This window comes from Haplochromis burtoni, unplaced genomic scaffold (genome assembly GCF_018398535.1).
Source record: "Haplochromis burtoni strain Fernald_Lab_line unplaced genomic scaffold, NCSU_Asbu1 Contig_7, whole genome shotgun sequence".
NCBI classification, from domain to species: Eukaryota; Metazoa; Chordata; class Actinopteri; order Cichliformes; family Cichlidae; genus Haplochromis; species Haplochromis burtoni.
In genome coordinates this window covers 5,219,458-5,237,215 of record NW_024582368.1, presented here as the reverse complement: position 1 = coordinate 5,237,215, position 17,758 = coordinate 5,219,458, and the positions used below count along the sequence as shown (strand labels likewise).

General features: G+C 37.4%; 1 protein-coding gene across 2 annotated transcripts in view; it reads left to right on the top strand.

Annotated features, from left to right (window-relative positions):
- The window catches only part of ryr2b (ryanodine receptor 2b (cardiac)), a 75,429-nt gene extending 60,873 nt beyond the window's left edge, over nt 1–14,556 (top strand). For both annotated transcript variants that reach the window (XM_014337495.2, XM_014337493.2), the window contains exons 95-104: nt 184–226; nt 3,010–3,146; nt 3,973–4,033; nt 4,377–4,523; nt 4,737–4,871; nt 5,809–5,965; nt 6,095–6,159; nt 9,289–9,389; nt 11,364–11,415; nt 13,464–14,556. In XM_014337495.2, coding sequence (XP_014192981.1) covers nt 184–226; nt 3,010–3,146; nt 3,973–4,033; nt 4,377–4,523; nt 4,737–4,871; nt 5,809–5,965; nt 6,095–6,159; nt 9,289–9,389; nt 11,364–11,415; nt 13,464–13,559 — 994 coding nt within the window. In that variant the 3' untranslated portion in view covers nt 13,560–14,556. The remainder of the gene's footprint in view (nt 1–183; nt 227–3,009; nt 3,147–3,972; nt 4,034–4,376; nt 4,524–4,736; nt 4,872–5,808; nt 5,966–6,094; nt 6,160–9,288; nt 9,390–11,363; nt 11,416–13,463) is intronic.
- The last annotated feature ends 3,202 nt before the right edge of the window (nt 14,557–17,758 follow it).

Below are 17,758 nucleotides of genomic sequence, written 5' to 3'. Positions count from 1 at the left end.
AAGCAGTTCTGAAGGCAGAATAGGGCCTAACATGTTTTTAATAAGGTGTAACTAATGAGGTGGCTGGTGAGTGTATACATATTGAAGTGGCAGGCTGACATTTTTCACTCAATGTTGCTTCAGTAAATGTTACAGTTTCTGTTCCTCCCATATGAATGAGTCTCTTACTCTTTATGTTTTCAGATCATTTCCAAGCAATTACTGGGATAAATTTGTGAAGAGAAAGGTAAGGTCTGGTCTAAAAGTGCTTATGCATTTATATAATTACGTGCATATTCCATGTAGTTACATTGCATTAAGAAACATAATGACATTTACCGTTTCATCACAGGTGTCATTATTTCCCTGTAAAATACCAAAATGATTTTCTTGCCTCAATAGACAGTGCAACACCTTCAGCCTTCTCATTGATTATGTCTCTGTAGTTTAAAAAAGGAGATCATTGTCATTGTCTGCTTTAAGAAAGCCCTTTTTTGGTCTTTTCCCCCCAATTTAGGAACACTTAATGTGACTCATAGAAATTCAACTTGTAATGCACTGGTAGGAAAGCTACTGGGGGCTATACTAAGGGTTTGGGATTACCTCCTTTGGGATTAAAATAACTACTTTTGAGATTTACTAAAGAGACACATACGCATTACTTTCTTGGCTGGCCTTAGGATTTTCCCTTTCTGAGTGCAGAATTTAGGGAGGACAGTATCTAAATCAATCATACAAATGTTATTTACTAAGGTTTGCAGGTACTTACCCTGAATGACCAGTGTCCCATATTTTTCTGGTGCTTCTGCTTTTTCTTTTTTTGGTAGCGGAGCAGAACTGAATGTAGAGTGTAAGGAGGAGGAGAAGGATTAGTTGCCTAGTTCAAGAGGCCTGCAAGCCATAGATGTATTATCAGCAGCAAAGTCGAGTTTTATAGCAAGTATTTCATTTTGCTGTGTTTGGTTTTTAGTCACATTTATACACAGAAATATTATTGAAAACCTATCTTTGCTCAAAAGTATCCACACAGCACTATCATCAGATCTCACACATGTTAGACTTGTGTCTAAGTCTTAATGTTGTTAAGGTGTCAATGAATGCAGATCAACATTTTGAATACAGTATTTGTTTTTTGTACAGGCAGATTAGAGTCGGATGGCTTTATTTGATTTGAGTAAATGCCTGTAGCACGCAGGAAAAAAGACCCCACACATTCATGCATGTGCAGCAGTAACAGTAATTTCAATAGAAACAGATGTGTACACTTTATTAATGTACTGTGTTATTTTGGCGCTGCTAATTTGCTCCACTCTTATTGGCACATTCTTGCGATTGCAGCCTCACTTTATGCGGATGACTTATTAAATCTGGCCTTGTGTGCTGCATCAAACTACATTCACTGATCATTTTATCAGGGGAAGCAGTTATTTAAATATTTAAAGTCTTCAGTGTTTGGAACATGCTGCTGTTCCCCTCTCATTTGAAGTGATTTGTTAGGAACAGTGTTAGCAACAACTTTATTTCACTGTATCACTTGTGCTTTACACTTGAATGAGTATAGGTTTGCCATTTTGTTTTGGTGATATGGTTTCATAGACACATCCAGCTAGTATTTATGGTAGTACTCATCAGCTTCTGAAGGGATATTTGGAAGTATTGATTTTATTTCACAGCAGTACTGTATATTGCATTTTCCTGGCAGCGTATATTTGAACAAAAAAATAGATATGACGGGTTCTCACAGCGACTGCTGTGGCTCTCGGGTTTTGTTAAGTTGTAGTTTAATGTTTGGATTTCTGTTAGGCATTACTGATATTCTAATACTTATTTGCTTGGGTCTTGGTTTCATATCATGGTTTCAGTATCATCCTATTAGGTTAAACTTAGTGGCTTAGTTCTTCTGATTCTTGTTTGACATCCCTGAGTTCTGGTTCTTGTCATGATTTCTGTGCTGTTCTAGTGTTACTGCTGTTTTTGATTTGTGTTTTATTTGGTTTTGAGTTTATCCTTTGAGGGTTGTGTGCTAGTTTTGCTTCCTGTCTGTCTTCCCCTGACTCCCTGATTGTTTTCACTCTTCTCTCGGGAGTAGTCAGTCTTCTGTGTATATACAGCATAGAAATGTGTTCCATTTTGTCCTTGTTGAGTCGTTCTGTCTGCTACTCTCAGTGAGCTCCTTGTAATTTTTGTTTACCTATTGAAGTATGCATTTTTGGACTATGTAGTCTGCTACTAAAGCTTGCTTTTTGTTAAATTGTTCTGCACTGCAATGTGGCCCTTGCCTATACACTGCAAGTTTTATGATAGGCACCTGGTTGTAAGGCGTAATTAATAATTTATTAAGTAATTTTTGCACAAACACCTTCATTTAAAGAAGAAAATGTCAGGACTGGAAAGTAGTGTTTTGACTTTGAATTTCATTAAAGCACTTTGACTTTGGTTTTGGCTTTTTGCCACTTCATGGACAGTTGGTCTACATAAAATACACCTGGCACTCCCACATTGCATTTAATACCCTTGATTGCATCATTTTAAGAACTTGCAGTAAAATAGATGGTTAGAAGGTTTGTGATATTGCTTGCCAGACTTCAGAGTGCCTGGGTTTGTAATGGCAAATGGGCTTTATAATAAAGCTTGGCTCTTATTTTAATAGATTCAGTCACATAAAGTTGAAACTCATGTATTTGTCATGAGCCTAAGTCAATATTTTTAAACCAAGATGCAACGCCTGTGCATTCTATCAGGAAGGTAAATGGTAAAGTCTGCATCAACACAAATGTGTTGTTTACTTTAAAACCAGTGTTTGTGCCAGTCATTCACACAACTGTCCAAACAAGCAAAACTAAACAAAAACACCCCCAAAACATTTGCAACACAAGTGTCTGACAATCTTTGTTTCGTTACACTTAGACTATGCAGAATTCAGTATTACTCCAAATACCATTTATCATTGTCTTGTGTAATTCATGTGACGATACACTGAAGAACACATTGCTTGCGTCACGATGCAAACATGTCTTCTTCCTTGTTCAGGTGATGGATAAGTACGGTGACTTTTATGGCTGCGAGAAGATAAGTGAACTCCTAGGTCTGGACAAGGCTGCTTTAGACCTTAATTCTGAAACAAAAACAAAGAAGAGGCTCAAGAGAGACGCTGCCTGGAGTGCTCTGTGAGTAGAGTTTGCAATTGTGCATTCTTAAAAAGATTCATGGGAAACATCTGAGGTCTAATGTGTCATTTATTTAGCTCTGCGTGCAATTTCAGACAAAATTATGGTGTAGTTTTTCGTTATTTATGACATTGCTATAGAACGGTTTAATGCATGCAAGAACACAGTCTCATTTTCTATATTGTATATGCATTTTAATAAATACAAATAATTCTTTCCTGACAGGCCTCCATAATATGGATTAGGTAGGCAGCTGTACACAAAGAAGCTTGCAGTGATCGCAATAATGCAGCTACTTATCTGGAGGATAGCTAGTATACAGGCTGTCTGGGAATGACATAGAAAAATTTAAATATGAAATCGATACAGCCCATTTTCTAATGCATTTTACTGTGGAAGTGAATTGGACTACAAAATGGGTCCCTGGTGAAATACATTAACAGTCTGGGTTTATTTACTGTTATGTTTGGCTCTTGTGTGGGCCTTGTTAGTAAAATAACATTTCAGGCAAATGATTATTAATAGCCCGTGGCATTTTTAATAATGGTTCTGCGAACATTGTGTGCGTGTGTGTCTGTGTCTGTGTGTATATGTTATGTAACAGGTAAAAAAAGGTCCTAGAACATTATGCTGTACTTGAGGAAGAACATAATATTCTAAGAAAAAGCCCCATAACTGAGACTGTGTTTTTAAAAATATAAAAACACAGTAGGTCAAGGCTCTGATCTAAATCACTAACATTTTGACCTTGTTTAATTGTTCTTGTTATTGTCTATCACTTATTTTTTTTTATTAATTAATCATATCATATCATATTTTTTTTCAGATGCAACTCCATTGACATGAAGTATCAGGTCTGGAAACTAGGTGTAGTTTTCACTGACAATGTAAGTTGGATTGCATCTAATAGTTTATGACTTTTGCTCAGTTTGGTTATAAGCCAAAGAAAAGGTGTTACAGCCTGCAATTTATGTTAACTATTTGGTTAATGTTACCAGGCAGTGGTTGTAAAACGTATCCGATATTTTATGGCCTATTCCTCTTTTGTTAATCTGTCATTCTACCACGCTACGATTTGTTTTGATAAAATTGGGCGTACAGCAGAGGAGGAGATGTTAATATCCTTTTTATTCGACTTATCTAAAATACACATTTGTCTCTTTATCTGTCCTTGTAATCTATATTGGTTGTGTTTCTTATGTTTGGTTGTCCTCGTGTGTGCACTTACAGTCCTTCTTGTACTTGGCATGGTACATGACCATGTCATTTCTGGGACATTATAACAACTTCTTCTTTGCTGCCCACCTTTTGGATATCGCTATGGGTTTCAAGACACTTCGTACCATCCTCTCCTCTGTCACACATAATGGCAAACAGGTGTGTGTTTGTGCATTTGCATATCTGCGTGGATCTGTCTTTAATTCTCTCTCCATCAGTTTCCATGTGTGTTCATGGGTGCAGCTACAATGCATCCGATGTTTGCTTTCACCTTGTGAGGTTATATTGAGTTGTGTATTAAAGAAGAAGTAGTGTATTAAAGCCCGTCTGCCTCTGTCTGTCATTTTCTAATTATGTATGTGTGCTTGTCAGTTGATCCTTACCGTGGGCCTCTTGGCTGTTGTGGTGTACCTCTACACCGTTGTAGCCTTCAACTTCTTCAGAAAGTTCTACAACAAAAGTGATGACAAGGACATCCAAGACATGAAGTGCAATGACATGCTTACTGTGAGTTTAATGTGCATATTGACACACACTCTCCCTCCACATATATCTGCCTCTTATCACCGTTGCTATCTTTTTGTGCTTATCTTTATAATGCAAACACAGCCACCCACCTCCTTTTCTACCTGCACAGTGAGAGAGGTAGAGGAAGATTCTGACAGGGATCCCCATTGTTCAAATGAAAACAGCCTCATGTCTTATTCCATCAAGTTTTTTTTTTCTATAAAATGATGGACACTTTGAGAGAAAACAGCCCCCGAAGCCTCAGCACAGCCCTTTGTTTGGCCACTCAAAATATTAACACCCCACTGCCTGCTCTATTCTAATATGGACTCCACTGTCACTCACATATGCAGGCGGATGGGAAGTAAAAGCATTTGAATGAAGCCCTGTTAATATAGGAGGTGAGGGATATTACGGTAAACCCTCAGTCTCACTCACCATGCTGTTGTATCAATCGCTCTACAGTCATTGCCGTACCATTTTAAAGACGAGTACAATGAAAGCGTATGAATCCAAAGCAGAAGACTTGTATGGAAAAATCTTTGATATTTTGATTTTGTTCAAATTCCTTGTGGAAAATATTGTCCTTGGCAGTTAAAGCACAGTGTAGCCCTTGCTAGACAACTTGAATGTTAATCTGTCTTGCCTTATACTCCCCGAAGGGGAATACATGTCTGAGAAGATTGATGAGAAACAAAACTTGCACTATTGTTTAAAAATGTAGAAGTAATGGCAGTTTAATATTTTTTCTCCCCAATAGCAACAAACATGAATAGAGGGATGAAAATGCAGAGAATAAATTCTTTATTGAGCTTCAATATTAACAAGTATTCTTCAATACTTCACACCACTAGCAAAGACAGCCCGTTAAAGGGAGGAATAAATTGAGGGAGAAGTGCTCTGATCCTCATACAGAATATTTATTTATTTATTCTAGTGTTACATGTTCCACATGTATGTGGGAGTGCGTGCAGGCGGTGGAATTGGCGATGAGATCGAGGATCCTGCTGGAGATGAGTTTGAGGTGGAACGGATTGTCTTTGATATTACGTTTTTCTTCTTTGTCATTGTCATCCTCCTGGCCATTATCCAGGGTAAGACACACACACGCACACAAACACACACACACACGGTGAATTTGTTTTGCAACTTAAAATTAACTGGAAATAAAGAATTTATCATGCATCAACATGTACTGAAAAAGCTCATGCTGTTGCTCTTAGGCTTGATAATTGATGCCTTTGGAGAGCTTCGTGACCAACAGGAACAGGTGAAAGAGGATATGGAGGTGAGATTTGACACTTTGTCTCACACATTCACAGTATATTTCTATTGGTGATAGCCCTGTTATTAAAAAAAAAACCCACTTGTTATTAATATATGCATTATATTGCAGTAAGCAACCACAATTTCTTTTGTTTGTTTCCATATTTTGAGCAAAATCAATTTCCAACAATACATAATCCAGCATTGTGAGATATAAATTTCCTATAAAAGCTTTATATTGTCCTTTGCACCATGTTTATGTAGCAGCAGCTTCTGTGGCTAAGTTTGATACCAGGATTTGGTACTATGAAGCGATTTCAACATGCCTAGAGTGTCTTTCTTTTACCTGGATTCACTTACCTTAACACCAGCAATCAGAATAAGTGGTCACACAAAGCTGGTTATTAACTCAGGTTTCCTCTCTTTGTGGCACTGGCAGCATCTCAAAAACATAGATGGATAAGTATTCTGGCAGCAGAGTTCCTGGTTTTTGGAAATGAGGATAAAGCAATAATATGGAAAAAATATCAAGAGGTTAAGCAAATAATACTGACGAAACATGACAGCTTCTGCACACAAAGCAGTGTGTGTGAGAGGAAAAGTGCTGCACAGTTGTTTAGTATTAGAAGTGCTGCATGAATGTGTGTATGCTTTTGGTGCTTTGGACAGGAAGACTGTAAAAGATCTAGTATATTAACAAAGTCTAGCCTATTTGAAGCCAGAAAGGAAAGTGGGAAAAATGCCAACTGTGTAAGTTGACAGACTTATCAGTTTAATAGCTCTACAATTAGGACAAGTAATCTAGTATTTAATAACGTTTTTGTTTTACTTTTTGTTCTTTCAGCTGCATCCTTTAAAGGTTAAAACATACACATCATGTTTTAAAGCATATAAAACAATATAGTTCTTTCAAAATGATTTACAGTTGAGAGGAAAAAAATCAAGGAAAAAGTTGTAGAAGGAATAATCTGTATTTATGAAACACAAAGGCTTCAGATGTTGTTGAAAAACTTTAGACCATCCTACTATCTGTGCATAGAAGTCTGAGAGATCAAGGATCCCTCAGGCCTCAAATCAGTTGTTTTCTGAAGACTCGATTGGTCAGTAGGTGGTGAAACAGCATTTCATAGTACAGAAAACTCTGGTTAATCCTGAAGTTACCTGGATAAGATGAAATCCTGTTTCATAGTACAGACTTCAGCTGTAACTTAAGTATGTGGGAGCAAACAAACTGCACACATACACACATACAATTACATAAAGGAAGTACATTCAGTTATGGGGCTTGTTTCACAGGAAACAAATGTACCATTAGCACTAATGAGAGGGTACCATTATCTCTTTCTCTTGAATGATTAGTGACTTGTCAGCACAGAAACTCTAGTCTGACAAAAACAAATTGTTGATTAAAAAATAATAAAGTATTCATAAAATATGCATTTGTTGTTTTCAGTCTTTCAGTCTTATTTCTCTCATGTTTGAATGCTCATGTGCTCATACATAGAAGCTAGAAGGAGTAGAAAAACAAATGGAAATGCACTGTTTGTTATTTAAAGAATAGTTATTTGTTAGGGTTATTTTGCTGAACCCAGTGAACCAGGGAGCCAGGCTAAAACCCTCACTGGTATATCTATAAGGCTTTAACAAACCATGAGAATCAGAACCTAAAAAAAGACATAAAGTTAGAAAGACAGTCTGACACTAGAAGGAAGCAAAAAAGCCCAAAGGTGCAGGAGAGGCAGCCAAGTAATCGAAAACTAGACCTTTGATTACCAGACTGAGGAAACAGGGTAGTACACTTAGTCTGACAAAACTGGTGAGCTACTGTCTGAAAAGAGTGTACTCATATAGTTGTTATTGTTATTAACATTTAAGTCAGCATCTGCCATTCCACATTCACAGAGAAAACAATAACAACATAAAATATAGTAAAGAGCTGTGGTTCAGCTGACTGCAAAACATTCAGAAGAAATTCAAGCAAAAATAAAATATTTTACAGATTGCTGAAGGCTGAATAGAGCAGATGCAAGCTGGGGCTGTGAAACTGTTAAAAATAGCGATACATTGTGTTAATTCGGTATAGGCTTGTGACAGTTTTTCCAACATCTTCGTCTAATGTGTTCTTGCTTTCTACTGTATATGTTATATTTGTCATTGTGTCACAAAATAAAAAACAGTGTCACAGATTTTACACCTGCTTTTCCAGATGTTGTATTATAGGGGCATTAAGCTCTGCTGCTCTCAGCAATGATAAATCAGGTTGAGCTCCATTCCACCATTATTTGCCATAAATAGAAATGACCTAAAATGCATTAAAGTCAAAACACACATTTCGTTATTGCTTCTTTTCAATCACTATCACAGCACAAACAGGTTCTTTGGTTTTCCCAAAGCATCTTTTTTTTTTTTTTTAAACACTTTGTCTTTGTGACATTGAAACCCCCAAACAAGCCAAAAATTGGTATGTGTCGATGATTGGGTCCCCTGACACAAATGAAACAATATAGTGTACGCATTTAAGTAACGAGAGGACTGCTATTATATATCAAGAAAGCCACTGGCTTAGCAGATGGCAGAACACAGAAGACCTTACTCATCAGGCCAGGACTCTGCTGTCTGTTTACACCTAAAGACTGGTGACCGCTTTTTCAGTTACAAGGATGTACACATCCTGGACAGGGAGGAACGCATGGTTTGAGTGGGGAGTCAAGGAGGGCATTTATGTGAAAACCCTAAGACTACATCTTCTAATGCTGTGATTGCGACCATTTCCCAACTCTTTGTGTGTTCAGCTGCTCATGGCTCATTTGAGTTTTAATCATTATACAACTGTCCTCTTTACAAGGCTGGGAAAGCTACGGTCAGATGATCAGAATCAACTTTCAGTATCCCCGAAGTGTTGCACAGTGGCTTGCAAAAGGAATATTAGGTTTCTCTTCTTACTTGTATTTTCCTTATGTGGGTGTCCTCTCAGTGCATTTGTTTAAGAAAAAAAAGGTGTCAGATTGTTGTGCTAGCAGGCTAAATACCACATTTGAATCACAGAGCACTAAAACAACGGGCTTCTGGTCTTTCTAATTTAGTCTGGGGAACATCATGTTTGTCCAAATCTGTTTCATGAACCATTGCATTTTACTTTCTCTTCCTGCAGACCAAATGTTTTATATGTGGAATGGGAAGTGAATACTTTGATACGGTTCCTCATGGCTTTGAGACTCACACGCTTCAGGAGCACAACCTGGCCAACTATCTGTGAGTTCATCAAAGCGCTGGTTTTATGCCTGGGTTTGATATCAACTCGACCTAATTTTAGAAATATTAAAACTAAGTTCTTATGCATTGGTCGTGTTTACATTTGTAAGTTTTATGCATGCTTTGTCACCACTGAACAGTTATAAAATGCAAACATTATAAATCTAATTAACACACTTGGCTGTGTATCTGTATGTCTCCATAAATCATTGCTATAAGTTCATCTCCTTTCTCAAGTTTAGCTCTCAGTATAAAACTTTGTTTACCACAGCTTGCAATTCAGATTCAAACCATTGTCTTTAAGTTCTATTTTTCACTTATACTCAATGGCCACTTTGTTAGGTATACCTGTTCAACTGCTTGTTAATGCAAATAACTAATCAGCCAATGACATTCCAGCAACTCAGTGAATTTGGGCACGCAGACATGGTCACAATGACTTGCTGAAGGTAAAACTGAGCATCGCAATGGAGAAAAAAGATGATTTTCAGTAAATTATTTTCTGGTTCAGCCGTTAGAGCCAGACAGGCTGGCCTGGGTTTCCCACACAACCACACAGATGGCATGATCAGAATTTGGCATTAACAGCATTAGATACGTATACATCCTACCTCATAACAATGTATCAGGCTGGTGATGGTGGTGTTGTAATGGTATGAGCAATATTTTCTTAGTATCATCTGAACATAATTTAAACATCCCAGCCTATTTGAGTTTTGTTGACCACAGCCATCCCTTTATAATCACAGTGTACATTTTCTGATGGCTGATTAGAGCAAGTTCATGCACCATGTCACACATTTCAAATAATCTCAGACAGGTTTCCTCACTGTAGCTCCACAGTCCCCATATCTCCATTAGAGTACCAATGAGATGTGGTGGAAGAGGAGATTTGAATTACTAATGTACAGCTGAAAAATCTGCAGCAACAGATTAGACCAACATTTCTGAGAATTGTTTCCAGCACCTTGTTAAACCCATGCCACGAAAAAGGCAAAAAGGGATTCAACCTGGTGCTAGCAAAATATATGTAATAAAGCGGTCTGTGAGTGTCTCTGTGCTTTGTTAATCATTTTATTGTGATATGTGTAATGACAGTCCAGTAAGAATCAAAACACCTCCTAACCTAAAAATACATGCATTTGACCAAACTCTGTATCCACCAAGAACACAGTTTATCTGTATATTATAAGACACCTATGTAAAGCTGTATGTATTACATTAAGAAAGCCATAGTCATTTACATACACAGACTGCTAATTGAAATGCTCAAGAGTACCACAATAAGTACAATAGGATGAAATGCTAATAGAAATAAGAAAATGTGTGTAATAGAAGGTATTAAAGGCAGAAAACAATAACCCCACTCAAGCTTATTAAGTTGTCATGGTTAGAAAATGATTATCATTTTGTCTTTTTCACTGCTTTTCAGCATAACATGAAGGAACCTTTTCTGCTAGAAGTAAAAATGGTTACTTTGAAGGTGTCATTGCATTGTACATTGTTGCCATGTCAATAATTGCCTGTGGCAAGCGCTTTTGAGACTGATTAGTATGGATCTAGCAGGATGTGTTTGCATCCCCTGATTGATGGACTCTTCTTTGCTCATGAATATGTATGTACAGTCGTGCCTCATTTGACATTTTTGGCTCACCTGATAAAGGTCTATAGGCTGTAGCATCATTACTCATAATTTAATAAACCAAAGGATCATTAGATTTCATTATTTCTTGCTTGTCAATCATCAAATAATTGCAAGTATTAAAGGTAATTTTAACCTGATTGTCAGGTTGACATTGCTGGTTATATTTCTGCATTTGAAATCCAATTTACATTCGTAATCATCATAATCCTTCTACTTGACTACTACATGAACAGTTTGTTAATTTAAGTTTTCACAGAACCAAATGAAATCATTGGTGGTTTGAAAGATTTGAAACTTGTTGCATAACTCCCCCTTCTGTGTCTTTGCAGATTTTTTCTGATGTACCTTATTAACAAGGATGAGACAGAACACACGGGGCAGGTATAATTGTCTTCTTTTTATAGCATGATCAAACCAAAGAACTAGATGTGCACTTTTAAATTTCCTAAACAATTACACTATTTTGACAAGATCAAATCCCAAAGTATAGCTTTCCAAAAATACTCCCTTTGTGTCTCAGTGACTTGTTATTTCACACATTTACCATGATAATGACAGAGCTGTGGTGTAACCTTTTCAACTAGGACAGAATATGCATTCACACTGTCTCTCAAAAGCCTTATCACTCCTGGCACGCATATTTTATAACAATATACATGTTAGATATTGCCATTATGAATACATCTCCACTTAAGCACAAAACATTGTGCAATTAGTGGCATGTTTTAAAAAGGCAAATCTTTACAGTTTCATGGCACGATTGCTCACAGTCAAAGAAAACTACATTGATTTAATCCACCTGAAACATTTTGAACTTGGGGCATGTCAAATCAAATGGGTTCTGGGACTTATTCCTAGATATACTGGGTATATTCTTTCAGCATATTGTTCTTCTCAGATATTGCTTGAAAGAGGAGCTGCTTGGTGGAAAAATATTTCTTTCTCGTAGGCTATGTCCTCTAAGAGCTGTCACTATTGATTAGAAATCCTGGCACATGCGCAGTCTTGAAGATTTTCTTTTACACCCTTGTTTTCCACACCGACCCCTTTAGCACTGTCTCTACCATGCACATGACTTTCAGCCTTGTTCTGATTTTCTTCATCTACTTGTCTGCTAAAGAATGCAAGTGGAAACTTCTTGCTCCCAATGGCCATTACAGTCACCTAGTCAAAAAAAGTGAAAGGTTTTAGACTTGTCTGCGCACATAACAAAATAAACACTCCAGGATGCCAGTAGTCTTGCATCCTAATGTGAGCTAGATTTTACCATAAAAGATGAACTTTCTTCTTGTTACCTATTCAGCCATTTTCCTGAGTGTGCACATGAACTTAGCCACCATGAAATCAAAGCTTTCCCCAGCCAGGGTGAAAGTACTTAAAATGGAGAAACTAGTAGTCATCCTGGTGGCCCCAGAATGTGAAAACATGGTTCTTAATCATGATGCAGCTGCTGGTAGAGGAGCTGTGGCAGCTTTGGCATAAAGATGAAGTGTTGCAGCTGGACCATACAATCCTCCATTCCCCAGTGATAACCAAGGGTTATGCATGGCCCCTGAACGGGAATGCCTGGTCCCCCAATCCCCTTGTGGTATGTACTATTTAAGGAGCAGAAGCTCCTACAGCCTGTTGTACAGTTGAACAGGCTACATTTCAGTCCCAGTACATGGAAAACTCCCTAATAACCTTACCTCGTGCCCTCTCTCTCATTGAGTCACAAAGGCTTCAAAGAGAGGGTTTTTTTTCCACATCCTTTGTTTTAGGGCTTTTAGATATGAGTCATGTGACTCAAACCTGTCACGTTTCCATGGATTACTGACATGCACATGATTGAGGCAGTAAGTGAGGAAATGAATCTTTATTTGACAGCAATCTATAGGCTTATCTGATAAGTTAACAAAGTGTTTATGTTTTATTTTTTAGTTTAATCAATTCAATTACATAATATGTCTTCAGGACCATCTATATCCATCTAGTCATTAAAAACCCAGGTGTTAAATGATCTAGTAAAACTCCCATTGGAGCTGATAGCTGAAATGTCTCTTAAGGTAATTTTTCTTAAGATAGCACTCCTCCTCCCCTGACTTCTGCACACAAAAAAAATGTGTTCCTCAATTTCACCATCTTGCGCTACTAACAAGGAAGATGGGAGTGTGCCTACTTTACATCCATGGGCACAAAAGCAGAAGAAAATCTCGAGGAATTCCCCCAAGTAAGGTGATAAACCCAACAGTGACAGCTCTTACTGTACATGGCTGTCTGTACTCATAGATGGAGCATGTATCTGTTTCTCTGGCATGGTACAAGCAAACATAAAAGAAATGGAGCCTGCTAACTTCATTTTATTTTTCCAATTAGCTCACTGTCAAAGAATGTATTCATTATGAAATTAATGACTTTTTGATAAATTGCTACTCTGTTGACCTTGCCAGGAATCTTATGTGTGGAAAATGTACCAGGAGCGTTGCTGGGAATTCTTTCCTGTGGGAGACTGTTTCCGTAAGCAATATGAGGATCAACTGGTATGAAATAACCTGAGAGGTCTAAAGCCTCCCTAGTGTCACAAGACAAAATCTGTCTCGATTTATGCCTTTGGAGTTGCTAATTTGCCTTCAGTTCTCTGTGTGTTTCTATAGTATTAATTTTAGATTTTGGCATTTTCTTTCTCTCACAATCAAGTATTTCATTTATTTTACTAAATTAATTGGAACCAAAAGATTGAGAACCACTTGTTTATGTTCTCATACATTAGTGTGTGATGCATGTATTAGCAGTCCTGTGGGAGGAAGCTATTCATTTGAGTGGTTTGTTAAGACTGCAGCAGCATCTGTAGTAATGTGGCTTTTTCTGTTTCATAAATCATTATCTGTCACAGTCAAAGCTGGCAATCGAAATTCAGTTTGAGGCATTTTTTTTCTTGCTGGATGTGTGTCATGTTTTCTAAATAAATTGATTTGTTTTTCTAATCAGAGGCTCCCATTCCTTCCTCCTGTGACATCCATATAAACACTCTCCCTCTGGCATTTGCTCTTTTTACTCTCCTCTGTTTCTTGTGGCTCTCTTGTCTTGTCTGTTGTGCTCATCTCTCCAGGATCCTTACCCTTCGCTCTTTGCTGTTCCCCCCTCCCGCGTTCCTTCTGTTCCCCTGCAATTCCTCGTATCGAGCTCTTTCCCACCATCATTGTCAGCTGTGGTGTAGCACGCTAGCAGATCTCTCGCCATTCAGGTCAAAACAATATTTCTGATACCCGTCTCTGATGGCCAAAAAGTCCTGAGGGAGTTCGTGGGTATAACTCAATGACTAAGAGTGTGCTGAGTTTTGTTAAACTGTTAAATCATGCTGAGGTTAACAACAGGATGACAGGAGTTGGAGTGCCACCTACAGATATTGTCCTCATTATGCAAAGGTCACACTGAGTCGAACAGATGTACTGCTGCTATGGATTCTGGCTGTTTTTGAGTCATGACCATGGCACAGTATTGTTAAAATATTGTGAAAAAGGTGGGAAACTTGTGCTGTTTGTGTCAAAAAATAGTAGCAAGTACTCAATATTTATTTATTTATAATTTAATTCATTAATTAGTTTTAATTTGTTAAAAAAAAAACAACAGTTGCAAATGGTTTCTTTTCTAAACACATATACATTTTTCTGTCTCGAAGCACTTTTAACCTAACATTTACACACTCAGGCCCCAATGCGTTGAGGACAACTTAAGGTTCAGTAGCTTGCTCAATGATACTTCAACATGTAACTTGGAAGAGCCAGGGATTAAAGAAAAGGGATAAATGTGAGAGGAAAAAGGAAAGTTCAACATGCAACAACTGTGACAGAATTTCCATGTAACTGTAGATGTATATAAATGACTCAAGTGTGAGTTGTAGTCTGGCCATTCTTAGTTTTATGGGTCCTTTTCACAGCACAACCTTTATGTGCACAACGCAAATATCCCAGTGCTCGCCAATTCTGTGTCATACTATATTTTCATGCTTTTTTTTTATAGCCATGGTTACTGCTGACCATGCAGTTGTAATATTCTGGATATGATTGACTTCTCAATAAATTGCAAATGTCATTGGTTTGTACAGAGCACCCAACCGATGGTACCAGAACTTGTCACTTTCTTTCTGTACCTCACAAATTACAGTAATCAGTGAATTGTGATGGATTGGGAGCTGCTATGTCTGTTATTGTTCTGGTGATTACTTTGTAACAGATTCTATGGACCGCCATTCAACATCAAACCACGACTGGCTGTGACTGGCGATATAACATTGATATATTAAACAATGCTTACTGCTTACAAGAGTCTGTTTAAATCTGTAATTTGGTGCATCTCGATGGCGTGTTGTAATGTTTGACAAATATATGATAGAAGCAGAAGATCTGATTTTGAAGAAGAGTGAACTGTACAGGGTAAGAATTCTAATCTTGAATTTTTCAAGCAGCTGATAACGTGTTGGTATTTTAAACATAAAGAAAACGTTCTCGATTGCCAGCCCTGGAAAAAGGAAGCCCTAACACATCTGAATGTGACATGTTCATTAGCCAGGATTTCCAAAAGAACAAACCTGTTTGAATCCATGTTTGATTCAGACACATCCATGGTGTAAATGCTCATGGCATTGGCTAAGTCATCCCCGTCAAGATATGTCTTCTAGCAGCACATGCGAACACCATACTGACATTTCAACAAGGTGAGGGGGGTCTTTAAGATCGTGTCACTTCTACACTACAGGAAGACTGAACTTATTTAATCTGTTGCCACATTAGCCAAAGACCAGAGGTCGAGGAATGTGGAAAAAACCTCTAATCAAAAGCTTATTTAATTTGGAAAGATACTGTCTTCTAGTGAGTATAAAAATCAATCATGCCGTCTAAACACCAAACCCACAGACATCCAACTCCTCTTTCACGCCACAGATTTGCAGGAGACATGAGGTCCAATTTCATAAGAAACCTTCCAACAGTTGATTTACTAGTACACCGTGTACTTGAAGGAGGGAGTCTGATACCATCAAAACAACGCAGATTAAACATACTGTTTATTGTATAATTGCCACATATGCCTGATTAAAAGATATCGTGGATAAGATTGATGTTTTTTTTGGAGCTGCCAAGCTTCCCCTTCTAGTCTTTAATCTTTCCATCCTGTGGTTGAGTAATGCCAGGTCTTTCAGGTCTGGATGCAGTTTAGGTTATGGAGCATAATTTAGAGTCTACATTGAATGAACAGTAGTATACTAATCCTGTGGCATGACATGACAAAACTCAGGTACTTAACTGAGAATGAACTTGAAACTAACTTGATAAAGTTGGGTTACCCATGCAGATACAAAACTGAATTATCATTTTTGTATGAAAATGGTAATACATGGTAATAACCAGATGAACACTAGCTGAATGTCATGTCGTGAAAAAATCCAGCAAAGACCTGATATAGAGATGCATCTGACCCTTCAGTTGATCAGAAATGGTCTCAGTGGAAGGGTGGCTGTTGAGATGCCTTTCTATAGGACGGGTAATGGGGACAAAAGACTAAGGTATGTCAAATTGTACAAGAACTAGACTGAAAATTAGATGCAATAGGTTTTATTCAGTGGTGAATCTAAATTTGAAATTTCTAGTTCAGATTGTTGTCAGAATTTCTGGATGAGGCAACCAATATCCAAAGACGAGCTGTGGATTTCCTTCAATTATTCCTGTAGACTACTTAAATAAATTACAGGAAAGCTTGCCTAAGTATGCTCAGGCTGTGTTAAACGGTGGATACCAAATATTGTCTTTTGAGTTGTTTTTGCCTCATATAATGTTTTTGCATTTTAATTGGCTCCATAAGTATTTGGACAGGGACAACTTTTTTCCCCCTCATATTGGTTCTGTACATTACCACAATGAATTTTAAATGAAAAAACAAACAAACCAAACAACCTTACAAATGCAAGCAATATCCAATTTAAATATTGATACCCCCAAATGAAAGGTGATGGTCTACACATTACTTCCATATCCATTCTATAACTATAATTGGAATATATTTCAGTAAACGGTAAAGAAAAAACTTTTGTCAGTGTCCAAATATATATGGACTTAACTATATGTTTGCACATGCCGCTGCACCTATTTCCCATTTTACTAGCAAGATATAAAGGAAATGAGGGGTAGCTTGAGACTTTTGCAAAGCATTGAATACCAGACAGTTACACACACTTTTTGAGATTCATGTCATGCACCAGGGAAAGACATTTCCTTTCCACAATAGTTTTTTTTTTTAATTTGAAAGTGCAAACTGAAATTTTTTGGTAACTTCATGAATTTCTGTCAGACCAAAATGTGCCAGCAGTAAAAGAGTTGTTACTTTTTTTTATTCAGAACATAACAGAGTTGAAGCAGCTTCTACCTGCAGAGGGGACAACTTGCTCAGTTATGTCTTTTCCTGCTAATATTACATTTGCATTTTTTTTAACATGTTGCTTGTAACTGTTTACATATGCTTGAGTATATACAGTAAGCTGAGCCTTAAGTGCATGAATTGTCTTCCTATGTTCAATCAACCTTTTGTTACATCTACATTTTTGCTGCATAATAAAAATTGAAAGCAGCTGTCGCTGGTGTCATACAGCACATAACAAAGCCAATGGGTCTGTCAGTGACATAGAAATAATATTAATATTAATCTGACCTCATGACATTTTTAGGAAGAATTTAGGGCATGAAATCAATGGTAT